Raw genomic sequence first — 26622 nt, forward strand, 5'->3', positions numbered from 1 at the left:
CGGGGACCTTGTGGATGCTGCTGGCCTGGGGAGGTGGGTGACTCTGTGAACCTGCTCTCTAGGTTCGCTGAAGACCTTCCTTCAGGCCTGCGTCTTAAATAGGAGCCCATGGTTTCCATTTTCTGAAAGTTTTCTCTTACTTTCCACTTCTCTTTTTGCTTTTCATTTTGTACTCTCCAAATGGGTTAGGGCAGAATTTCTCAACCACTTTTTTTTTCATGTTGCCCTTCTTTCTTCTGCCCACAGAGCCTTTTTAGATATTTTTTTTCCTAATTCCTACCCACCCCATGAAGTTTTGATAACACTGATATATTGTGTATATGTTTATGTAACCTATGGATATCTCTACTCTGTAGATAGAAAAAGAAAGTGCAAATCTTACTCTTTGAATTCAGTGCAGAGTTAAATTTCAGCTGTAATTTAAATCTGAGAGCTATTGAATTTTAATTTAACTTTAAAACTAAAGTTTTCAGAGTGACTTTTAATGTAACATATTTACTTATATAAGTAGGAATTATCAAATTTCATATTCAAGTAAACTTCAGATAACTATTTTATAATACCAAGATATAAGCATATATAAAAGTCATTCAAAGCTGCTCAAAATCATTGAAAAACTTATTTCTTTCATATTTATTTTAGGGACTTATCATTTAATTTTGCTTCATATAAAAAAACAGTGGTTACTTCACTGCATGCTAGATAGTCATTTGGATATTGTTAACATTTTTTTCTGTTTACCACTCACCACAATTATGGCTATGTTGAACAACTCTAGTAGAATTACATAATAAAATGTAATTTTTTATTTTATTTACAAATAAAAATTTCTATTTGTATTTAGTTTCCAGAGTCCAAATCACACTGAAACTCAAACACAAGCAACATCCACAAGACAGCCAATGGTTGCTCATAAGTATGGGAGGGCCACCTCTCACAATATGACTTTGAGATCATGCAACTGATGGAGAGAAGGTTCTCCAGTGAACCATCAATTCACCTTAGGTTGTAGCACTGTTTGTGTAAATCATTTGTTTTTCTTCCTTGAACTCAATCTCAATGCTTCCCTTGTGCATAATATATAAGAAAGCCCAAATACAGAAATAAATACTAAGGAGTAAAATGTTGTTATATCTAGTTGAGATTTGAAGTACCACAAATCATTGTAATGACAGGATTTGTTCATATTTCAAAAAGTAAATGTCTGCAAACGTGGAAGCATATCATCCCCAGTGAGAAAGCATGATTTAGGAATCATGATCCATTTGAATCTTTCTCTGTATTGTTGCATTAAATTTCAGATTTCCCAGGGGACATTCAAGGTTCCAATTCAAGTCTGTTCTTTTCAAACAAAAGGAAACCATGTTTGTGATTTATCCAGAACTGGATAAATATTGATTTTGTTTATGGGAAGAACTAGCTTTCGGTTCTGCTTCTGAATTTTTTTTTTTTTCACAGTGAATTTTCTGTTGCCTCAGTGTCTATGTTCCAAACTTCAGGCAATAGGTTGTGACCATCTTTGACTCCGTCTTATTGTCTGTGGTCTCTTTGGCACCAGTCCCAGTAATCAAGCAAAAGAACAGCCTGGTGTCATCTACAGAGCCATGTATCTGAACTCAAGCTCTCCGTGATTCACAGTGAACAGCAACCAGACAATTTACCACGTTACTGTTTGGTGTATCTTTACTGATATGGCAATTACTACTTGTATCCTGATAGTCTTTGGAGATTCCTCACAAAGAATGAGGAATGGCCATTTTCATCCTGTATCTTCATTCCCCTCCATGGGATGGTGGGCTCCATCCCAGTCTGGTTTCCAAAATTTGGCATATGAGAATTAAACTCTTACTTCAGGTTCAAAAGCAGAGTTTGTATTCTGAGTCCTTTGCCTGCTCCTTTGGCAGAAACTGAGAAATGAGAAACTGCTCGTTCTCCTTTATTTACTCAGCATGACTGTCCTCTCTTCCAGATGTCGAGTATGTAGCCGTCAGTGACCTTTCTGGTCTCAAAGTTTCAGTCCCCACAAAATTCTTATCTTGAAGCCCTAATCCCCAGAGTGATGGTATCAGGTGATGAACCCTTAGGGATGTGATTAGGGCATGAGTATGGAAGCCTCACAAACGGAATTACTGCCCTTATAAAAGATGTGGATATAAAACCCTCCCTCTCCAGTCCTGTGATTATACAAGAAAGAACTCTACAGTGTGAGACCTGAAGCAGGCTCTCAGCAGAATTGAGCCAAGCTGACACCCAGATCTTAGAATTCCAGACTCTAGAACTGTGAACAATACATTTCTACTCTTTACAAACTACCCAGTCTATGCTATTTTGTCGAAGAAGCCCGAATAGTGAGACCTGGCCTGATCTATTGTATCCTCAGAATACCTCTCAGGAGTCTGTAAAATAGCTAGAGGGAGAGGCACATCCAAATCAACCCCATTTCCTAGACATCTAGTCTGAGCCCTATCATTGCTTGAGCTTAATCCATATTTATGCAACATTAATTCACAATGATGGCAATGATGGGAGAAAGGGTAACACCAACATCTATTAGATAGATAGGATGTGAGAAGACAAAAATCTAAAAATACTTTAAGATTCTTCACAGTTCTACAAGGGAAGTTATAGTGGGATATTGTGAGAGGCATTTTTCTAAAGATCATTTATAGGAATATTTTATTCAAGTTTGTGTTTTCAATATTCGGAAGGTATGGTGAGTTGAAGACCCACTGTTAATTTTTAGTTCAGTGATTCTCAAGTACTTGCAAGGAGCTGCCTGATCATTCTTTCCTTGTCTCCCTCAGGTAATAAGGAAACACTTTGTCTACATGTGTAAATGTTTTCCTCATTAGCCTATGCCTTTGGGAGTCAACCTGAATGCTTCTTTCAAATAATCTATGATGCTGTGAACTCTAAGTGACATCTCTGTCATCTTCCCCAAGCTGAAACTGTGGAATAAGAGTTTAAGTCAGCATGTGTGCAAGCAAGAACACTGTATTTCCCCTTGCACACCCACCCAGAGCTCCATTAGGACAAACAATGCAAAAATGAAAAAATGATCTTGTGCACTGAATTTGTCGTCTCCTCTCTTAATCATCCAATTATTTCCCAACTTTCCTGCAACAAGATTCCCATGAGGATAAGTCCAGGCCGTGGAATGTGAGAAGTGCTATTACCCTATCTAGTCCTGGTCCTTGGAAGCATTCCGTGTGATCCACCAGACTTTTCTCTTTACCTTCAAGGAGAATAGACTCAAGTGCTACAGAGAAATTCAGAGTCACATGTTGATGACAGAAAAAATGCAAAAGAAGGGGACCCATGTCCTCAATTCACTGTTTGGACGAGAGCAAGCTAGAAGATTCACCTGATCAAGAAGGCCTGCATTGTGCTCCTCAAAAAGGAAAGAAAAGTGTCCATTAGAATCATATTCCTGACACTTTGCTTTTACCTGTTACAGAGGCTAAGCATTAGGTTAACTGACAAATACCTTTAACAGCATACTGTCTTAAAAACTTTTCCATACAAAAATAAATTTCATATGTTGAAAATAGCAAATACCTTCAAACTCATAAAAAAATCTTTTCCATTATGTTATAAAATTGTTTATTAAATAAAAGAGATTGTGTTATTCTGTCTAAATATTTTTGTAAAATTGTGATTTTCATTTCAGACATTTTTTAGCTTGTAAGCAAACAGATGATCCTTTGGAGGCTTAAGCAAACAACAGTCTGATTGAGTGCAGAGAACTGTGGTGTTGGAGAAGACTCTTGAGAATCCCTTGGACTGCAAGAAGATCCAACCAGTTCATCCTAAAGGAGATCGGTCCTGGGTGTTCATTTGGAAGGACTGATGTTGAAGCTGAAACTCCAATACTTTGGCCACCTGATGTGAAAAGCTGACTCATCTAAAAAGACCCTGGTGCTGGGAATGATTGAGGGCAAGAGAAGGGGACAACAGAGGATGAGATGGTTGGATGCCATCACCGACTCAATGAACATGAGTTTGTGTAGGCTCCAGGAGTTGGTGATGGACAGGGAGGCCTGGCGTGCTGCAGTTCATGGGGTCGCAAAGAGTTGAACAAGACTGAACTGAACTGAGCTGAACTTAACTGAAAAGTTTCCGTGATTCACTGGAAGGCCAACAGGGGGCGCGCGGACACCACTAATCAATGGAGAAAGGTTTCTTCGCCCGGTCCTGGGAGAGCGCCTCTCTCGGAGGCCGCAAGAGGGCGGAGGATGTCTCCTTAATCAGTTTTATTGGCGAGATTGCCAGTTCTGAGACCGTTTCAGCGGGTTTGGCCAGAGAGAAAAGGCGTCGCTGCACAGAGACCAAGTTGGTGTGCTTTGATAGTGCACTAAGAAATCTTCAATCTGAGCCCCCGCCAGAGACATTTTGTGTGAAGGCAAGCCCGGGACGTTGCATTTCTGGGCGTCCAATGAATGTTGTGCTTTCTTTTCGCACAGAAACTTGAGCGAAGCCATTTTTACAAAGAAAATGCGTGTACGGAGGCGTTTGAAGCAGAGAATTAGAGCGAGTTGGGGCCGATTTTACAGATTCGGGCTCCTTTCTGGCGCGATGAAGGGACAGCTCAGGGAATGGGGAACTTGGCGGCGGCGACGGGACGACGGGACGGCGTTGGGGACGCCATGGGGGTGAGTCGGAGCGCGGTCCCCACCCGAGGACGGGGGAGCTGTGCGCCCCTGGAGATGCTCTGGGACTTTCAGGGTGTCGTTCAAGGAATTGGCCTTGAAGTGGGGGAGTAAGTATTGAACAACTGAAAAGGAGGAATATTCAAAAAGTAACAGGAATGTATGCCTTTAAACTTATATTTAATTATATTTGTCTCATTAAATATTTTAAAACTTTTATTTTTGCAATATTTTAATGAAAACATCTTAAATATTAGATATATGATGTTAAAATGTATGAGTATTAAACCATTCATATTTATGAAAATATTTTAAATAGTAGATATATGATATTAAGGTATGCATATTAAAATATGTATTAATATTTATTAGTATTTTATTCTATTTAAGCTATGGTTTATTTATACTGAAACAAGAATTTAACATGATTTTACTTTCCTGGCTTTAATGGAAGCAAACTCAATATATTCAAGATCACTTCTATATTTGTTTGACAATTCTTGTCACTCTGTGACAGTCTTAAATAATTTTTATTTAACCAGAGTTTCTGAAACACCACTGCCAGCACCCCACCTTGAGTGTAGTGTAGAAAAAAGAATTAGTGCAGATGTACCTGGTTGAATGAGTAAGACTGAGCTTTCAAGGCAAGAGTTGCGAATGTGATGTCTGGTCTGGGAACTAAGATCCCACATGCAGTGCGGTGCAGTAAAAAGAAAGGAAAGAAGGATGGAAGAGAGAGGGAGAGAGGAACCAAAGGAAGAAGAGGCAGTGTCCTGTACAAAGCGTTGAGGTCATTTACTGGGTCTGATCTTTTCATTTTCTTTGGGAAGAATTTTGTAAGTGAAATGAAAATTGCCCAGATTTCATTGGCAATGTGAAGCCTTTCTTTCTGAGACACACATGGTCGTGCAAATGAAAGGGCATTTCTTGTCTTTCTTGAAAATTTTGATGTTTTGTTCAACATGTATATTTTAGCACTTTTGTTTTTTAATATTGAGTTACAATATTATTTATCTTGATGTCTTACACTTGGTGCCTTTTTACATATCACATTTAAGAGAAGTCCTTTCTTACTTTATCCCAATACTAACCCAAGAAATAGCTTTAGAAGTACTGTTGCCATCTTCCCTGGATGAAAGTATAGGTATGTCCCATTTCTTGTCATTCTCTCCCATCTCATTGTATAACAGATTTCCTGGTCTCTTTAACCATTAAAAAAAATCTTTGTCTTAAAATAATATCACCAAAGGTGGTCTGAGACTAACTGAGCATGATGTGAGGGACTGTTTACCTCATTTATACTCTTCACAGAGCAGCCATTATTTTGTCAGACAATTTTTCAAGATGCTGGTTCTCTGCAAAAGGATTCAAGTGCTGTAAGATTTCTTTCCATAATGTTCTAGGACTGCTCTAAGCCTGGGATCTTGGGATCTACTCCTTCAGAGAATTTTGGGCAGCCCCCTATCCTAGACTTTGCTTTTGTGGGGCCTCAAAACACAGCATTTTAGCCATTTTTCCTTCTCTCCACATCTTTTTTTAAAAAATATGTCATTTTTTTCTATTTAGAAAAAAGATTACCTTTAGACTGCCTTCATCTGATGTCCTCTTCAGCCACCCCTTAGCTTTTGGTAACTACAAATCTTGTTTCTTTTTCTCTCAGTGTGATTTTGAAGTATAACATAATCTGTGTCTTAAAAAGTAGCATCAGAGGTGGTCTAACTGAAACTAATTGAGGTTGAGGAAAGGGACTGCTTATCTCATTTATTAACAGAGCTGTTGCTGCTGCTAAGTCGCTTCAGCCGTGTCCGACTCTGTGCGACCCCATAGATGGCAGCCCACCAGGCTCCTCCATCCATGGGATTTTCCAGGCAAGAGAACTGGATTGAGGTGCCATCGCCTTCTCTGTATTAACAGAGCTGTTGTGTTTCATTAGACAACTTTCCTAGAATCTGTTTGTCTGCAAAGAACTTCAAGTGCTGTGGGATTTCTCTCCATAATGTACCAGGCACTGATCAAAAGGGAGGAAACTTGGGCTCCTGGGCTCCTTCCGAGTCCTGCAGGCAGTCCCTCTCCTAGAATGAACTCTTGGGGCCGCAATATGCAGACCTTTGACAGAGTTAAGGGGCTTGCAGGCAGAGCTTCTCTTGGTTGGACTGAGGGTGGAGGAAACAGGTGACTCTTGGTTCTATTGGTATGAAAGACTGCTATCATTCACTCAGTTCCACATGCTCAGCCGGTAATTTGCAAACTTTATGTTATTTGAACTATACGATGTCCTTTGTGATGGTACTAAAGTTGTCTTCATCTTTTAGAAGAGGAAGTGAAAGTCTGGTGTGGCTACACTCAGGAGCCCCAGATTGTGTGAGAGTAGACCTTCCTGCTGCTCCCAGTCCTTCCTCTTCATCAGCTCTGAGAACCGGCCCTCAGCTGCTCTGAGCTCCTGCTGCCTCCTTCCTCCTCATCCTCCCTCCAGTGTCCTCTCCCCTGCTCCCAGGAGGGCAGACACCATCCCCACATGACTCTCCTGGAATCCACATCACCAAGCACATTGTCACATGTCTGTGCGGTCAGCACACTTTGGTTCAGAATGAAAAGAACTGTATGAATTAACCCATGTTCAGTATTATGCCACTATTATCTGTAGACCATCAGAAAATGAGACCTATGTTCCTGTAAATAATTGTGGAAGAATTAAAACCTTATGTATTAGACCTTAAAAAGAAAATGCAGAGAGTTGTGGCTAGATTTATCTTGGTTCAATTTAAAAACTGTCAAGACTATGGAGTCACACCTCTAAGTTCTCTTTTAGACTAAAGAAGAGAGTTAGACTGAACTTCGGGTTTTTTTCAAGCTGAGTTGACTCATATAGATGAATATCTCCATTTGAACTGAGACTTTTCCATGAGTATATTTCATTTCCGATGTAATAACACAAAAGAAGCATCAAAGCTGTGACATTCTCTGATGCCGAGAATAGAAGGGAAGTTTTTCAGTGGAGACAAAATTGAGAAAAGTGCAGAAAGTGACAATACTGACCTATTTAAAGATCTTATTTGCGGGAAGGTGCTGGGAACAGCTGGATAAAGGCTGACACAGCCCGACGTCTGCAGCATCACCAAGCTCACCAGATTCCAACCCCTTCCCTGCTGACAAGGAGAATGATGTTCTCCAGCCCTGGAGAATGGTGATCATCACCATTGCCATCCTCTGAGAGACCAGGAATCCCCCAAATTCAGCACTTCTGTGAAACTGAGTCCCAGGGCTACAGCTCAACAAGGTGCTCACAGTTGCCTTCCCTGCACCCCAGCTGCCGGGAGGGCACCGCAGAACCCCCTGTGACAGAGCCACTGGCCCTGCCGCCCAGCGGGAACCGACTCCCGTTCCAGTGCCTCGAACTCAGGCACCCGGTCAACCGGGGAGAACCCAGGAGTCCCCGTAGGCAGGAGCCCCAGGCCGGGCCAGGTGAGGTGCCGCCAGGGCCCAGGGAACTTGTGGGGCCTCTGGAGCAGAGAGAAAACTTCCTTTTCTGGCCGACTGCCCAGGGGAGCTTTTCTGCCGCTTCGCTCAGAGCGTTTGATTTCTGCACCTGCCCTTGTATCCACCCTCCGCTTCCTGGGAGGAGATTTTAGGCAGAGCGGTTTATACTGGTGCCGTTTATGCTATCGTTGATGGCTGGAAATCAGAACATGTTGTGGTGTGTTTTCAGATTCAGGACTGTTTCTGGGGGGAAAGTCAAATTCTGGGGAAAGGGGGAAAGCATCTACAATCTGGACAGGTATCTGCTAGATATTGGGACCCTCCAGTGGGAGGGCTTGAAGGAAAGACTGAGACTTACAGGAGCCCCAGGGTAAAGGGAAATGGTTTCATTTAATAGAAATGGTTAATTTCTCCTGCAGTATTCAAATAGTTGAAAAATATTTTAAAATGTATGAGTAAGTCTTAAACTCACACCAAGTTTAAATAGTTTCCTTATGCCAAAACAAGAGTTTAAGTTCCTGGCTTCAGTGAAATCAAAATCATCTGTAATGTTTTCAAAATTACTTCTTTGTTCATCTCAGTTCAATTTAGTGAAAGCCATATTTGACAAACTGATGACCCAGTAACTGCCTTAGATAATGAATCTCAATTTTCAAAATCTTTTTATCTTCTCATTTCTTTTAACCAAGGGCCTTATGTTAAGCTTTCAAATTTACACATAGTTTTTCATTGGAAAATTTTAGTAGTATTTCTAAAATGTCATTTCATTTAGATAAGTTGCTTTAAAATTAATAATCAAGATGTTTTTGATTGGAACATAATATAGGTTTACACTTACTGTACCATTTGCTACTTGGTAAGTATCTTATATGCCAAGTGCACTGATGGCATGTTGATGTCATGCCCACTAAATAGCTCAGTGTGCTATGACATCATTTCATTTGCTAGTAAAATTTAAAAATTTGTAGATAGGCTTTGTACAATACTAGAAAAGATTAACCTATTCAAATTTGCAGAGGTAGAATTTTTGCATTAAAAATTCGAGTTGAACAAGACACAGATGTGGCATAATCATCTTTAGAGCAGGCATGAAATGATGGCAAAAGCTTTGTATACATCTGGAACAGTAAGCACTCTCACAGCTGTTTAATGTGTCCCTGATGCTATGTATAATCTACTAATTTATGATAATTTTGTAAGTTGTTAAATTAACATCATATAGAGGACATCACATGAGATGGTATGGTGAGTGGAGCACAGTATCCCCATTACCCCCATTCAGTTTTAATTGGAGAAAAATTGCTTTACACTGTTGTCCTGGTTTCTGCTCTACAACAGCGTAAACCAGCTCTAACTGCACATCTGCCCACTCCCATATCCCTGTTTGAAAGCTGAGAAACTGTAGTATAGGACAGGAAAACCAACTGGACTGAATGATGCAGGAAGCTGAAGGAAGAATAAAGAGATGCTCAAATAAATATACTGAGAAGACAGGAGTAACCCACAAAAGACAAAAAAACAGCAAGATTGTCATTTTCAAACAGTTTAACTGGTAAAACTATTTTAAACTTATCATCATAATTATTAGTATCATTATTACATTTACACTTTTATTGACAACCCCGAGGACCAGCAGTATCCTACCATTGTGCAGGATGCTGGGTGGGAATAAGAAATGGAGACTTGCTCCAGCTCTGGGGAGTCAGTTCCTCCCCATTTAAGGGACTCTCAGCTAGAAGGTCCTGATGGAGGATGTGTGTGGGGAAAGGATGTTTAAAGCTAAAAAGAAAGACCTTGATCTTGAAAAGTACAGACTATGAGAAATTCTTAAAATAATAAACATTGAAATATGGTGAATGAAATGTATAAACTGATGGGATCTTTTTTGATCAATTTTTATAAATGAACTCTGGCTTGTTACTACAGGAACTTCGATATGCCTCAGTAATGATATTTTCTGTGCAACACGTTGACATATTGATTTTTAACATCTTTCTTAGAAAATCATACTATTTGAAGACAGACAACATACCTGTTTCCAGTAATTAACCCCCTGTTCAAATCTCTTAGGTCTATGGTGCTGAATTAAAGACATGGTGGGTGTGCATGAGATGCTTCAACATATTTCAAATGATCAAATATCAAAGTTTTGGCTTAGCTTCTGGTTTAAGATGGCAGAGTAGAAGGACATGCACTCATCTCCTCCTGTGAGAACACCAAAATCACAACTAGCTATTGAAAACCATCCACAGGAGGACTCTGGAGCCCACCCAAAAATGATTCCCCACGTCCAAAGTTCTCTTTTAAACAAGATGGTTGGAGGCGCTCAAATACAAAATAAATCCCATACCCGCCAGGTGGGAAACCAACAAACTGGAAAACAATACTACCAAAAGAGTTCTCCCACTGTTGTCAAGCTTCCCAGCCTGCAGATCTGGCAAGGAGACTGGAAATCCCCAGGGAATCTGACTTTACTTCCACAGGACTGTGGGGGAAAAAAGACTCCGTACTCAAAGGAGACAAACAAAATCTTGCATGCACCATGACCCAGGGGATAGGAGCAGTGACCCCACAGGAGACAGAACCAGATCTCCCTGCTAAAGTTGGAGTCTCCTGTGGAGGTATGGGTCAGCAGTGGCTTGCCTTGGGGACGGGGCACTAGCAGCAGCAATCCTGGAAGCTGCCCCTTGACGTGAGTCCCCTTAGAGGTTGCAGAAAAGCAAACACTTCATTCATTAATAATGGTTCCTACTTTTTTAGTATAAGAAGGGCAAAAATTGGCTTCTGAACTCTGTTGGGTTTTGGTCTTACAGTAGCAATACAGAGGCTCCAGGAGGTGACATTACCAGCAAGTATGGACAAGGGACTTTATGGAAAAGAGAACTAGGATCCAACCCGGGACAGCCCAGAACTGGAGGGCAGAACCATGCACTTCACAGCGCCTGCTTTTTGCTTCCTGCCTCTGCATGTGTTTGATTATTTGCACTGATATGAGATCTCTGTTCTTTCCCTATTATTTGTGTTTGTATTAGATCAAAGCATTTTCTACTAATCCTTCTTTCTCAAAGAGTTTCTTAGGAACTCATAGGAATGCTTTTAGAAGTATGAAACCCAGAAATTGGAATGCTCTTCAGCATACAGCAAAGGAAAGTTCTCACACTGAAAGCACTTTGGAACTAGCACCAAGGTGAAAAGAAAATACCTTTGCCAGGGGCCTAGCTCCTTTCCAGTGTCACCTTCCAGTCACTGTCTCAGGCCAGCTCTCCTGTCTCCTCCCTGAGGGCAGGCAGTCTGTGATTCTCACAGTCCTGATGATATCTGCCAGGAGCACTTGATGCCTCTTGTGTGATATGCACTCATTGAATCCAAACAGTAATTTTGTGAAACTACTCTTATTGTCCCCATATTAAAGATGAAGAAACTGATCTACAGTGTTATCTATAGCGTTATCACTGATCTATAATGATATTTTTCAGGGTCACACTGCTGGTAATTAGCAGATCTGGGATTCAGAGGTTTTGAAATTTCTAGAACTCTCCTTAGACTTGGGCTCTCTTCCTGTGGCTTCCACTCTGACTACACCGTGCAGTTAGAAGAAATCAGCACAGAACGGAGCTCCTGAGATGGAGGCAGTGAAGGCGCTGTGTGAGGGGGTGAACTGCTCAGTCCTGAGGAGGCAGGGCTGAGGAGAAGGTGGGAGACAGAGTAATAGGAGTCAGGAGCGGCCATCAACACCGCATGTCCTCAGCTTTCCTGCAGGAGGGGACTGCTTCCCTCAGATATGTATATCAACCATTCTTTAATGAGTAGGTATACAATAGTTATGCCTATGGCATCAAAACTAACCATTTTCTAGAATTTCAAAATCTCCTTTATATCTTTTTTCTTTTTAGCACCCTCGACAGCTGATAGGATCTTAGTTCCCCAACCAAAGCTCCCTAGAGGGAAAACTCAGAGTCCTAACAACTGCACCCATAGAAAATTCCCAGAATTCCATCTTTTGACAGACATTTGCTAGAAAGTGATAGAACTGTTCCACACTATAAAATGAACAAATACTATTTTGCCATAGGTATATATAGACAAAATAAGCATTTAGGTGTTCAAAAAAAAAAAAAAACCTCAGGAAGTTTACCTTGATAAGTATTGAATAAATAAAACAAATTACAATATTAATGAAATAGAATATATTTTCTAAATTTTAATACAATGCAAACATATGCATCTTTTATATGAAAATATAAATATGAGATAAAACATTAAATAAATAATAAATAAATAAATAACACCGAGGCAGTTATCGCTAATGGACTGATACCCCTGCAGCTGAATAATTTCTATCTACTATCTTCTTACTACTGACAATGTATTGGTTGAACTAATCCAATAAATTTTGTGGCTGAAACAGAAATCAGAGTCTTCTGAAATGACCACAGGTAACTGTACAAGGGTGATGTGGCATCTTAGTCAGTGAGAGTCCTGTCAAGGTGAGATCAGGTCTCCATCCATCATTCTTAACCTTTCTTGCAAGCTGGTTGATGAAGAGAAGGATCTCATGATTTCCAGTCTGACGATTTCCCAGGCACAGTCGCTGTATCCCTTCTCTTGCAGGTAGACATGGATGCCCTGGAAGTACCTCTTCACGGCCAGTGTGGGGCCCATCCTTCCCAGGGCAGAGTCTTCCTCTCCCGTCACCTGCCCCAGGCAGGCATCCAGGTTGTCCAGCTGCTGATGGAGTCCCGTGCGGAGCTGCTCCAGGAGGGTGGTGTCCCAGGCAGCAGAGGAGCGCTCTGTGTGGAAGAGGTTGAAGCTCTGCTGGAGCATCTCGTGGAGCACAGAGATGGCCTGGGCCTCCTGCAGCTGGCCACCCTCCACCATCTCCTGGGGGAAAGCAAAGTCCATTCTGTCCTGCAGACAGAAGCGAGGGGAGAGTCTCCTCATTTGGCCCAGGAGCCTGAGGTTCTTCCTGCCAACCAGCACGTGGTTCTGAGACAGGTCACAGCCCAGGGATCCTCCAGGGCCGTAGCTGACCAGCACCAGGGCCATCAGTAGAGAGAGCACGAAGGCCATGGGGAAGATGAGGCTGCTGCTGGCCTGGCTGAGATGGTGGAACCTTGAGGTAGGTTCTCTGATGCCATGCTTTCTAAGCAAGGCCATTAAATAGGGAACACGGTAGTTTTCATTTTCTAATTGTTTCTATACACTTTTACTTCCCTTTTTTGATTTTCATGTATGTATTCACAATATGATCAAAGAAAACAATCTAAACTATTAATTTTATCTATTTCCCAATAACTTCAAATGTTCCCAGCCAAATCGATATTTATCAATAAATGAGTAAGGTCTTTGTCTTAAGTCAGGAGTGATGTACTTTTGTAATTACACACATTATTTCTTCCCGTCTCTCATGCATAAATGTTGCTCTCCTCTTGTCCAGGAACACATCAGTAGCCCTCATCTTAGGCTCCATTTTCCCCTCTTACTTTACATGGGAATCCAGTCTCTCTCAGCTCTATGCTTTCTGTATTTATTAGGAATTTACCAGATCATTCTGGCAATTAAGCTCTTTAAAACAAATGATGGGTGTTCTTCAGCGTTTGATTTACAGAAGAGGCTGATTATTACAAGTCCAAGCTCTTCTTCCATGTTTCTGTTCCTTCTAGAACAATTTCCTTCAGGTCCCTGTGGTTGTGCTTCAGGGGACCATGAGGTCAGGACTGTTACAGACATCACCGTTTCTTTCCGCCGTTTTCTTACTGGAGACCTGTTGTCGTCCACAGACTGAGCCAATAATTCCACCAGAATCCTGATTCTTCTCTGGGAACATGGGTGAGGAGACTCTAAATGCAGGACAATTGTATTTTCCCAGCAGCACCTCATAAGGGAGAGATGATGTGTAGCCTCACCCTGTCCTCTAGAATGACAGGGTCCACTTCCAAACCTGCTGGATACCCTCCCTGAGAGCAGGGTCAATCCTCAGAATCCTGAGGACTTGAAAATCTCCTTTCTATGGAAGGCCTGTTTACTTGTTGGGAAAAAACTTTATCTTCCAGAACTCCTTCCCTGTCCCCTGAGGTGTTTGTGTGAAGGACCCTGTTACTCTGTGGTGACTTCCTCTTCTCCTGATCCATGTCCTCAGGTGTCCATAGTGTCAGCAGCCCTCAGACACTAAGAGCAAATGTGTATTTGTGCAAGTAAGTGGAGGAATTAATCCAACGGCACTCCCTTAACCTTAATAAAAATTAAAAGGACCCAGGTATTGAAGCCGGGTGTCCTGCATCAGAGAACAAGTCTTGACCATCTGAGCTACCAGGCAAGCCCTAGCCTTAGTAGAAAAATAATTTTTATTTGACCAAGTATAGATTTAATTATTCAACCCTTTTACTATTGAGCACTTGTTTTACTGAAATTTTCTGAGCTTGAGGTGGGAGATTTAATGATGATGTTGTTTCTGTTTAGAAGCTATTTCACAGAACCAAGGGTTGAGCTTCATTTGGTCATTCAGTTCAGTTCAGTTGCTCAGTTGTGTCTGACTCTTTGCAACCCCATGGACTGCAGCATGCCAGGGTTCCCTGCCCATCACCAACTCCCAGAACTTACTCAAACTCATGTCCATTGAGTTGGTGATGCCATCCAACCATCTCATCCTCTGTCATCCCCCTCTCCCCCTGCCTTCAATCTTTCCCAGCATCAGGGTCTCTTCCAACGAATCAGTTCTTCACATCAGGTGGCCAAAGCATTGGAGTTTCAGCTTCAGCATCAGTCCTTCCAATGAATATTCAGGACTGATTTCCTTTAGGATGGACTGGCTGGATCTCCTTGCAACCCAAGGGACTCTCAAGAGTCTTCTCCAGCACCACAGTTCAAGAGCATCAATTTTTTGGTGCTCAACTGCCAGAGTCCAGCCCCAGCAGGATCCAGGGGAACCCTCAGGATGAACGGCGCTGGTGAATGAGAGAAAGACAGTGAGACAAAGCTTGGGGGCTAAGTCTGAAGTTTACTTTTGCATGGCCCCTTTATACCCTTAACAACATCTTTTTGGGGGAAGTGCATATTGCTTACACACAGGTCATCTTAAAACAGCAACTTGACCTTCAACAGAAACAGGATGTCACCCACATGCTTTTCGTTCACAAGAGTCTTTCTTATCATTTGGCCTCAGGCCTGCTAACATTTTATGGCTTGCACCTGGTGTGACTTAAGCAACTTCAGTAGCCGACCCTGTTTTTCTCATAATTAATCTATTTTCTTTCTAATAGGCATCATCTCTATGGGAACTAGATAGGATTACATTTTTACAGAACAGAAATGCGAAGGACTGCAAAAACAGCAGATATAGCACAAAACAGGCTCTTAGTCTAAAAGTTAACTCTAATCTCTATCTAAAGTATTTTCTATGAGGCACATTTGTGGCTATTATATTTGTGGAGCTTTTCTCACCCTGAGAAGGGGCCTATGCTTAATAGTTTCTTTTGTTAGCGTACTGTGCTTAGGATATTTAGAACAATCATGAGCATTTTTTGCAATGAGAGCACACATTTATCAAACAAGCCAGAATGCCAGCAAAAGAGTTTAAACTGAAGCATTTCTTTCATCCCTAGCCCCTTCATAGGGTACCAGCGTCTAGGAGATTTATTAATTAGGGTTTTAAGTTGGTCTTTATTCAATGAAAGAGGAGCAGGAGAGCTCTCGGCAGGCAACACAAGAATCCGCAGCAGGGCAAACAAGGACAACAGCAGAAAAGGAGGGAGGATACAGGGTGGGGTAGAGGCCGAGGCCAACCTGGAGGGTCCCTTATCCTAGACGGCCTTGCCTGTCAGGTTTTTTCCTCATGACCTCGTCATGAATGGGGTCCTGGATGGCCTTGCCTGTCCGGGATTTTCTTCATGACCTCGTCATGGGCGGGATCTCCCGTAATGGCTCCCAGCACTCAACTTTCTTTATAGTCCAACTCTCACATCCATACATGACTACTGGAAAAACCATAGCTTTGTTTGACTAGATGGATCTTTGTTGGTAAAGTAATGTCTCTGCTTTTTTTTTTGTCTCTGCTTTTTAATATGCTATCTAGGTTGGTCATAACTTTTCTTTCAAGGAGCAAGTGTCTTTTAATTTCATGGCTGCACTCACCATCTGCAGTGATTTTGGAGCCCCAGAATAAAGTCTGCCTCTGTTTCCATTGTTTCCCCATCTATTGCCATGAAGTGGTGGGACTGGATGCCATGATCTTAGTTTTCTGAATGTTGAGCTTTGAGCCAACTTTTTCACTCTCCTCTTTCACTTTCATCAAGAGGCTCTTTAGTTCTTCTTCACTTTCTGCCATAAGGGTGGTGTCACTTGTATGTCTGAGGTTATTGACATTTCTCCTGGCAATCTTGATTCCAGCTTATGCTTCATCCAACCCAGCATTTCTCATGATGTACTCTATATATAAGTTAAATAAGCAGAGTGACAATATACAGCTTTGACGTACTGCTTTCCCGATTTGGAACCAGTCAGTTGTTCCATGTCCAGTTCTAACTGTTGCTTAAGCCAGCTGAATTCCATGGGCATCTCTATTCCTCTGAGAATTCAGGGCAGTGAGGACCAGCCTAGTAGGTCAGGAAAAATACCCTTTTTTCCTTTACTTGAGTGTAATATTTCATTCAGTTTTTAATACTCTATATTCACTTAGTGGCTGACTGGACAAGACTTGTCTCAGTGCTCCTGATTTAGTTCTAATTCATGATGAGATAAAGAAAAGTAAAGAAAGCCATAGGGGCTGCATCTCTATCACTTTCAGAACTTTAGATTTTGTTTCTCTTTGCAAGTTTCCTAGAAAGTACAATTGGAGATGTGTTTTGTGGACAAAAAGAAAGCAAATGTAAGTCTTCAACGTAATGAATGTGGAAGAAGGGAAGTGGTTTTCCCTTGACACAGTGACGTATCCTGAGTTAGCAAACTTCAGTGCAGCACAGCCGGGGACGGGGCTGTGGCAGGGGGGAAGGGTGAGGCCAGTGTGAACAAGGATCAGAGAAATGCAAATCAAAACCACAGTGAGGTACCACTTCACGCCAGTCAGAATGGCTGCTATCCAAAAGTCTATAAGCAATGAATGCTGGAGAGGGTGTGGAGAAAAGGGAACTCTCTTTCACTGTTGGTGGGAATGCAAGCTAGTACAGCCGCTATGGAGAACAGTGTGGAGATTCCTTAAAAAACTCAAAATAGAACTGCTATATGACCCAGCAATCCCACTGCTGGCCATGCACACTGAGGAAACCAGAATTGGAAGAGACACGTGTACCCCAATGTTCATCGCAGCACTGTTTATAATAGGCAGGACATGGAAGCAACCTAGATGTCCATCAGCAGATGAATGGATAAGAAAGCTGTGGTACGTATACACAGTGGAATATTACTCAGCCATTAAAAAGAATACATTTGAATCAGTTCTAATGAGGTGGTTGAAACTGGAGCCTATTTTACAGAGTGAAGTAAGCCAGAAAGAAAAACACCAATACAGTATACTAACACATATATATGGAATTTAGAAAGATGGTAATGATAACCCTGTATGCAAGACAGCAAAAGAGACACAGATGTATTGGACAGTCTTTTGTACTCCGTGGGAGAGGGCAAGGGCGGGATGATATGGGAGAATGGCATTGAAACATGTAAATTATCATATGTGAGAGGAATCGCCAGTCCAGGTTCAATGCATGAGACAGGGTGCTCAGGGCTGGTGCATGGGGATGACCCAGAGGGATGGGATGGGAAGGGAGGTGGGAGGGGGGTTCAGGATGGAGAACACATGTACACCCATGGAGGATTCAAGTCAATGTACGGCAAAACCAATACAATATTGTAAAGTAAAATAAATTAATTAATTTAAAAAAAAAGAAAGAAAAGCTGGGACACAGCTGCTTCTGACAGAAGTTCAATCAAAGCCAAGCCCTGACTCTATTGACTGCTTTCAGCTTTGTATAATAGTCATTTGATGTTTCTTTCATATAATCCACATGTGATCAGTAATAAGGAAAGAAGGAATAAGACACACCCACCAGCTCACAAGAGACTAACAAGCAGAACCCAGTTGTTAGAACAATAACCCTCTCTGGCAAGATCGTGGAATCTAGGTTTGCTGAGCATTTGTGTAGGTGGTAAATACACCTGGGCACTGAGAAGGTGTATGGGAAAGCTAGAATTAAAAGGAAAGGAATTAGATGATTTAAAAGATTCTGATCTTATTCTAAATAATAGTGATTATGATATTAAAAAATAATAACTGAATTTTATTGCTTGCTACTAATGGACTAGCCACTTTTCTAAGTTCTTTCAAATTTTAACTCAGTCCTCTCATTAACACTATTAGGTTATAGTCAGTTATGCAACTAGAGAGCAACATAAATCTTGACAACTGAACTATTCCTAATGTACCAAAGATACAAGGGAACACCTTAGTGGCTCTACAATGATTTTTCTTAAAGAACCCATTAAAAAAGTCAAGAGTTCAATTGAAGATGATATTTAGGAATGAACGAAATAAGTAGATCCAGGAGAGTGAGATGACAGAGGACCCTAATCCACTACAAATGCCAAAGAGTACTGTCTATGGCTTTGTGGGGTGATTCGGGTGTGGTCTGAGTGAACAGAACTAACTTCTAATCAAAAACACAATATCACTATTGTGCAGTTAGAACAGAATAGATATGTCCGCCAAATGAAGCAGAAAAAGAAAGCATTTCCTAGAGTTTCCTAGAGGTCTAGTCATCAGGATCCTATATTTTCACTGCTGCAGGCCAGGTTCAATCCCTGATTGGGGAACTGAGATCTCACAAGCCACACAGCAAGAACTCTTAAGATTGTATGAGTTATTTCATCAATGAAATTTAGTAAAATAATGTTATTAAACCTACAGGAGCTGACTCCTGAAATCTTTGTAGTTTTAACTCTTGACTTTTCCAGTGAGTTTAATTTCTACCCATTTTAGCTCTGATGTTTCTCCTTCAGGATGACAACTAAAATGTCATTTTCCATCTTGTTCTACATGAATGAAATCGCTATACCCACTGCAGTCCCTGACCTCCAACATACCCTGATAGGTGTTCAGGGGGGAGATTAGGAACGAGGCTGGGAAAATTGACACAACAGGCCAGCAGAGAGTTAGATAATTCCCAGAGAAAATTTTTGAACCCAATTTTTGCAACTTCTCATACTTAGAAAAGCTTGGAAATCACTTATAGAGACATCTGTTCCTCCTGACTCTCAGCCACGTTCTACCAAGATGTGAGCTCGATGCCATATAACCCCTTTACCACAAACACATATACACTGACCTCCTGCTAAGTCCTTGAGCAGTTCCTCAGAGCTGAGGAGAGGCTGTCTTCCAGCCTGCAGTCCTCAGTAAGTCTTCCCCCAAAACTGAACCCCTGGCTCTCACCCTGTTGGATATTTTTCAGTTGACAAGAACCTCTTCCAGGAGACCTCCTCAGGTCAGCCTGTTACTCTCACTCACATTCTCTTTCATTTCCCACCTCCAGTCCAGACGGCTCATCCTGTTGTCCACTGAGTCCAGTGAAGGCCCTCTGCTCTTTATTTTTCCAGCTACTAGTGATGATGTGGGCACTGAAGAGGCCTTACGTGTGACCGAGATGGAAGAGCGTACATGCTTCCTGGACAGTAGTAGCACAGGTTTAGTGTATGTGCAGCCGAAGTGAGCGCAGCAGCACCGGTTTTGATGGGCTCCTTAGCAAGGAGGGTCTGAAATGAACTCCAGAGTCAGCCTTATGATCTTACATGGTTGTGTTTATTTAAATTTCTAGCCTCAATCTTTTGAAAATCAAAAATAATACTGTAGGATTGAAATAAAAATAATACTTAAGAAATCATTTGTTAATAAAATGATATTTTTAGCAGTAATATAGGAATGGTTTTTGCTTGTATTAGGGCCCTAATCCTCTGGAAGGGTTCCAAACCTAAAATGTACTTTAAATGTCCTCCATCTTTAAAAGTATCTACTCAGTGCTATATGTACCAACTGGAAAGAAGAGAGAAGCTCAATCCATCAATGTCCTCTTTACCAATTGCCCACATTAAATACATGAATTTCCACAAAAATCATTGTTACTTTTAGAAAGCGTGATCTTCCAGTGTGCACGTTACTGTCATATGTCCTGCAGGGAAAGCTCTGTCCCACTGTTGGTAAAGTATTAAAGCCCTGCCTGCGTCCCTTCTACGCAAGCTTGTTTGATCTTGTTTGTCTCTCAAAAAGGCAAAGACACCATGATGGAATTTAAGAACTTCCTTGGATTGCACTGTCCCCAGGCACATCCTGCCCTGCTCTGTGATAACTTGCTGGGTCCTAAGGAAGAAACAAGTCTGCAGCTGTGACGGGAGTGACCCTCGCCCCTTCCAGGACTCTGCAGGCTGCTGTGGTGTGAACGTCACCCGTGCTGGGGACACAGCTAGTGGCCAGTCATTCGTGCTCTGTCTCTGTACTTTCAACATCCACTTCGGTCTTCTCAGTCTCTGAAAAGGAATGTTGTGGAGAAGCACTTGCCTCAGTGCAGCCCATCTGTGTTGTTCCATATCCTGAGGACCTGCCACTGCTCCACAAACACTTTAAATGTCTGTGTTCTCCTTCCAAGTTCTCAAGCTGCTGCTGACTTTCAGCTCCATGTTTCCTGCCCTTTGGGCTTTTTGAGCAAGTGAGATTCTTGAACCAGGTGAGCTCCTCCTAGTGTAATCAGCATGTGGAAGAGCCCAGGTAGACGCTCAGAGGAGCCCCTGGAGTCTCCACCATTGTTCACTGTGGTGCATTTCCCTCTATTTGCTGTGTTTCTTTGGGAGGCTGGACAGTCTGGACCTGCAGTGCTTTTCAGGCAGAGTGGGTAAAATCATAGGAGAGTGTCTGACAGACCTAGAACATTAACTCAGGTCCTGCTTTTCGGTTGGTGGCTTTGCCGTCTTACGGGTAAATTGACAACCAGAAAGCTAAATGGAGAAGGACACAGCTGTCTGAATGGAGAGGACACCTTCATGCAGAGTGAATGAGGAGAGCATGCTGGGGATTTCTACACTGGGAGGAGTGAATGATTGTGATAGTTGAGTGTAAGAATGAGACCCAGGGGAGCAGAGATGAAGCAGAATGGTGCCATGTATCAGAATCAGCAGATGGGTATATGGTATGTTATACATGTAGCATGCTTTATTACTTTGTTTTCACACACGTGTATATTATTATTTTATCATGTATATAATTACATACAATTGATGAAACACTTTCCCCCAATACTTTTATTTAGGTTGTTATTGTTTTGCAGTCAGTGAAAGAGGGAGGGTAGGAGAATTCATTATTCCCATTTAGATTTATATGAAAGAAAAGAAAATATGCACTACCTGTTTAGCCCTCACTCAGTGTATGATACTTGGCTACGTGCTCTTTAATGTTCTGTTTTGTCTGACTCTCCAAACACTAGGAACATTTTCACTTACTTTATATTTGAGGAGACTGAGGTTCAGGGAAGTTCAGTGGTTTCCTGTGATGACCCTGACAGAGTCTAGACTCGATGCAGGATCTCAGATCACATAGAAATCATTTTTTAACTTTCAGCCCGTGTGAGTCTCAACCCTTTGTTTTCTTCTCTGGTGCTTTGGGAAGATCGGTTCTCCCGGTTGGCTCCCAAGTGCACTGCATGCTCCACCTCTGGGCCCTTTGCAGACTCTTCTTTACTTTCTCAACCTTCAGAGTGGAAGGTCCTCATGAACTTTAGGTCATCTTCTCATTCTACACTCTAATCCTAAAGCACAACATCCACATAAGCTTCTACCAATGGGAAATGGTAAACCTGTTTTTAGGTATTTCTTGGGCACTTTATAGACTAATCGTCTTTATCCCCTTCTTGAGAGGCCTCAACCAGATCCTGGTGGGAGAATCCCCTTTTGTCTAGCTCTCATTGTAACAGGAAACTTAAATAATTAAGCATGATTACTGCTTTTATACCTTTCTCTTCCAAACTAAACCCTCCAAAAGTAGAGGTTTCGCACTTGGTTTTTCCACCTGTGTGTTTTCAGAACTGAAAATATATCTGATATAGAAATAAACAATTTCAAATCATATATCTGATATAGAAATATGTAGTTTTAAGTTATAACCTGCTGAAAGAAGTGAATGATGAGTAGAATTCTTCATTCAGGTTTCAGTATGCATTGTGAATTTAAGCTATTTCTTTTTATAAGAGTAACAATTCCAAGCTGTCTTCTGGGGAAGAGTTTCATAAATTAAAGGAGAAAATAATTTGAAAAACGATAAAGGTAAGTATCTTTTCTTACATTTGAATACATTATAAATTTGAACATGATATTATATGAACAAAACTATTCTAAATACCATACATAGTATGACTGAGGTAAAGTACAGGGATAAGTAGGTGAATACGTTAGAGCCCTTTGCACTTTAATCACTGTTATATTGACTCCTGATCTGATCATTTCTAAATCTCTACTGTATCTGAGACTAGCTGTGATACTTGCTGTGTGTCCTCCAACTGCATTCTTCAGCTTTTAGTACAGTAAATATCTGTTAAAAGTTGATGTTGATGGACTGGATAAAAGGGACCGAGGTAAACTGGCCTTGACAGTGATCATTAGCATTCATTTTGGGAGGAGTTTGGCTGTGTTTACTTGTAGTTCTACCTTTGTTTCTGCCCTCTTGATTTTGCATGTCAACTACACTGGCTTATGGTTCTGGATTGGTCTTCTTGAAAACAGATTTATTAGACGTGTTTGACAAGTAACCACCATAGAAGAAAAGTGTATGTCTTGTTCACCATTCTGTCATGAGCACAGAGTTCATAATAATTGCACCGAATTCACAAAGAATATTCTTAGAGTTTCCATCAGACATCCCACCAGAATCTTCTGTTGACTTCACTTATTGACCTTCTTAAGAGAAGTAGTTAATAAGCATCTTTAGCTGACATTTCTACTGAGCCTCTTGAATCTTCATTTTCATCTCACAGTGGAGCTGTAGGGTCTGTGATGCTAGGTAATCAGCCCTCATGCTTTCCTGATTTCACAGTCTTTTTAATTTTATACATTCTTTTTCATTTAGTATTTTTCTGGGAAGGGCTTGTCTTGCTACTTCTGAGTTACTTTCTGTATCATTTTGAGGTTGTAGCTTAATAAGAAAGTAAAAATGGAAACATAAAGGGCCTGTGCCATGATTTTCCATGTTCAATACATCATTGATTTTCTTCTCCATTCAGCTTTCTTGGAAAGCTGTCACTGTGTTGGAAGCACTGAGGTAAAAGGAAAACAAATGCTATTCTAACTATGGTGAGAGTAAAAGAACTAAAGAGAATCCCCAGAGGAAACAGGTGACATTGGGACTTTGTTTCTTATTAAATTGCCACCCAATCCAGTATCATTCCTGGTGGTTAATTCCACCTCATCAGCTCTCACTAAGGTCAGTTCCATCTGCTTCCTGTGCAGTGAATGCTTTCAACCACAGAGCAGCTTCCTGACATTCAACACTCTGTAACACAATCAAGAGAATGATACTTCATCACTGTGTGTTACTAAATCTCATGATTTAAAGTAAATCAGATCTTAAACAGTGATGAGTTGTTAATGCATCAAATCCACGAAACTCTTCATAAGCAAAGTATGAAACACTGCAGAGCAGGGGAAAAAAACGAACACTTCCATTCTAAGTCCCACCCTATCCTCTCCTCAATGAGACAGCAAATATCTCAAAACCATTTTCTATACATATCATTATTACCTTCTCTTCTCCATCCTTCCACCTTGTCCACTATGGTGTCTGTTGATTAAATCTACCAAGCAAGCTCTCATTAAGGTGGCCCATGCCATCTCTTTTCCCAAGTAAGAAGCACTTTCCATCTACAGGTTCATGAATGCATTGAGTCTTAAGTGGTTGCAGCCTTTGCATCGCTGTCTTCTCACCATTCTCTCTTGTGCTGTTAACATATGGCCATTCCATCTCTGCTTCCCTTGTGGCATTCCCTCCCTTTTAAGACTGAGGTCATGGGACTCAATTTTCAGTGCTTTTCTCATTCTCTATCTCGTCCTATTTGATCAGTTCTTCTGTTACGCCTTACACTTTATGGAATTGCTTGTAAATTGCCATCGCCAATATCCATTGAACATTTGCACTGAAATGTCTACTATAAGTAGTTGACTTTTATTTTCACATGCTCCCAAAGCTTCATCCACCTTCTACTGGGGGAATTCCATTTTTCTCCCTTTCATTGTATCAGTCAAGCTAATTGATAGTCATTTCTACTACTAATTATACTATTTTAAAAATAGTTAACATTTTATTATAAAGTAACTCGTTATTGTTTTTAGGTTACTTTCCATTAAAATAATCAAAGTTACAAAAATGATTGGATTAATTAATTTCACGTCTAGGTCCTGAGAGCATCACACCACCTGACTACAGAAAGTATATTTTTACTTGTAATGGGCAAATCATAAAGATGGGTGAAGGAATTGTAAACTGCATTCTTTAATCAAGTTGTGTATTCAGTCTTGATGTTTCTTTTTTAAAGAAAAACAAAGGAAGTTTTTTATAGTAAGGTTTAATGAATGAAGAAAACTCATAAATTGACTAAATACAAAATATATTTTTCCCTTAAGTATACATACATAATTATATGAACAAAATAAATTAATTCTTTATATATAGATAAATATTAAATTAGATAAATAAGTGTCCAAGTAGATAAATAAGTAGATGGATCAGCTTGAGTATCTGCAATGGATTAGTGCCTGTAGAGTAGAACATGATGTCGCTTAATATACCTGAAATCATTTGACAAATTGAATCAATTCAGGGCAGGATGACAGCGGAAATGTGAGCCCTTGACGTGGCCGCGCAGGAGGCATGTGGTCTTGTTGGTCTGTGAGGATCATTTCTGTGTTGAACCAGGTGTGTGTCAGTCCTTCCTCCGGAATCTCTCCTGCAAGTTTGTTGAGGAAGAGAAGGCTCTCATGACTTCTGCTCTGACAACCTCCCAGGCACAAGGGCTGTGTCCCTTCTCTTGCAGATAGAGAGTGACTCTGTGGAAGTATTTCCTCAGAGCCAGGCTGGAGTCCCCCTTGAGCAGGGGAGCCCCTTGCAGCCCCTGCTCCTGCCTCAGACAGGCTTGCAGGTCAGTGAGCTGCTGATCCAGTGCAGTGCGGAGCTTGTCCAGGAGGCTCTGGTCCCACGCAGCGGCCGAGCCCTGAGTGCTGAAGAGCTGGAAGGTGTGCTGGGTCACCTCGTGGAGCACAGAGATGGCTTGAGCCCTCTGCAACTGGCTGCCACCCAGCGCCTCCTGGGGGAATGCGAAGTCATTCCTGTCCTGCAGGCAGGAGGAAGGGGAGACCCTCCTCAGTTGTCGCAGGAGCGTCAGGACCCTCCTGTTGGCCAGGCTGTGGGTGTGAGGCAGGTGGCAGCCCAGAGAGCAGATGGCGTTGCAGCTGAGCAGCAGCAGGGCCAGGAGTAAGGACCAGGCTGGGGCCATCAGGGACCTTGCAGATGCTGCTGGCCTGGGGAGGTGGGTGACTCTGTGAACCTGCTCTCTAGGTTCTCTGAAGACCTTCCTTCAGGCCTGTGTCTTAAATAGGAGCCCATGGTTTCCATTTTCTGAGAGTTCCCTCTTGCTTTCTACTTTTATTTTTGCTTTTCAATTTGCACTCTTCAAATGGGTTAGGACAGCGTTTCACAAACGTTGTTTTCATTATTGCCCTCTCTTCCCCTATTGACAGAGTCTTCTGAGATTTTTTTTTCCTAATTACCCACACCATGAAATTTTGACAACACAATTATGCTGTGGATCCATCTTTGTACTACTTGCATATCTTTATACATAGAAAAAGAAAGTTCAAAGCTTACTTGTTGTATTCACCCTGGGGTTAACAATGCCATAAAATGAAAGGTGTACATTAAATGTAAAAGTTGTTGAATTTTGTTTACTTTATGAATGAGTTTGAAGAATGACTTTTAATGGAGGATATTTACTTATATAAATAGTAATGTACCAAATTACATATTCATATGAAATTCATATAAAAATATATAATAATACCTCAGTATAGATAGACTTAAAAATCTTTCAAAACTCAAAATCATCGAAAATCTTAGATTATTTTCCTCATATTTATTTTGAAGCACTTTTAACTTTGTTTCATATCAGAAACCAATTTTTAATTCCCTGTCTGCTGAATATTCATCTCAATTTTATCAACATTTCTTTCTGTTTAGCTCTTCACATACTTATGGATGTTCTTAACAACTTTGATAGGAATAAATAATAAAATGCCATGATACCAATCCAATGGAGGAAAGCAAAGAGGAACTAAAGAGTCTCTTGATGAGGGTGAAAGAGGAGACTGAAAAAGCTGGCATAACACTCAACATTTAAAAACCTAAGCTTATGACATCTATGGCAAATAGATGGGAGAAAGAGAGGAAACAGTGACAGATTTTCTTTTCTTGGTCTCCAAAATC

The 26622-nt window shown here is 41.2% G+C and overlaps 2 protein-coding genes across 2 annotated transcripts; both read right to left on the reverse strand.

Moving 5' to 3' along the window:
* Positions 1-12608: 12608 nt before the first annotated feature.
* LOC133048518 (interferon omega-1) lies at positions 12609-13196 on the reverse strand. Its single transcript, XM_061132216.1, has one exon. The coding sequence runs from the start codon at positions 13194-13196 to the stop codon at positions 12609-12611; it is 588 nt and encodes a 195-aa protein (XP_060988199.1).
* Positions 13197-25066: 11870 nt separating this feature from the next.
* LOC133048520 (interferon alpha-1-like) lies at positions 25067-25636 on the reverse strand. The gene has a single exon (XM_061132218.1). It carries the CDS (start codon positions 25634-25636, stop codon positions 25067-25069), a length of 570 nt encoding a protein of 189 aa, XP_060988201.1.
* Between the last annotated feature and the right edge of the window lie 986 nt (positions 25637-26622).

Source organism: Dama dama, chromosome 29 (genome assembly GCF_033118175.1).
Source record: "Dama dama isolate Ldn47 chromosome 29, ASM3311817v1, whole genome shotgun sequence".
Classification (NCBI taxonomy): domain Eukaryota; kingdom Metazoa; phylum Chordata; class Mammalia; order Artiodactyla; family Cervidae; genus Dama; species Dama dama.

Excerpts from the sequence above, each read along its gene's own strand:
- LOC133048518 (XM_061132216.1), bottom strand. The coding sequence starts at position 13,196 with ATGGCCTTCGTGCTCTCTCTACTGATGGCCCTGGTGCTGGTCAGCTAC.
- LOC133048520 (XM_061132218.1), bottom strand. The coding sequence starts at position 25,636 with ATGGCCCCAGCCTGGTCCTTACTCCTGGCCCTGCTGCTGCTCAGCTGC.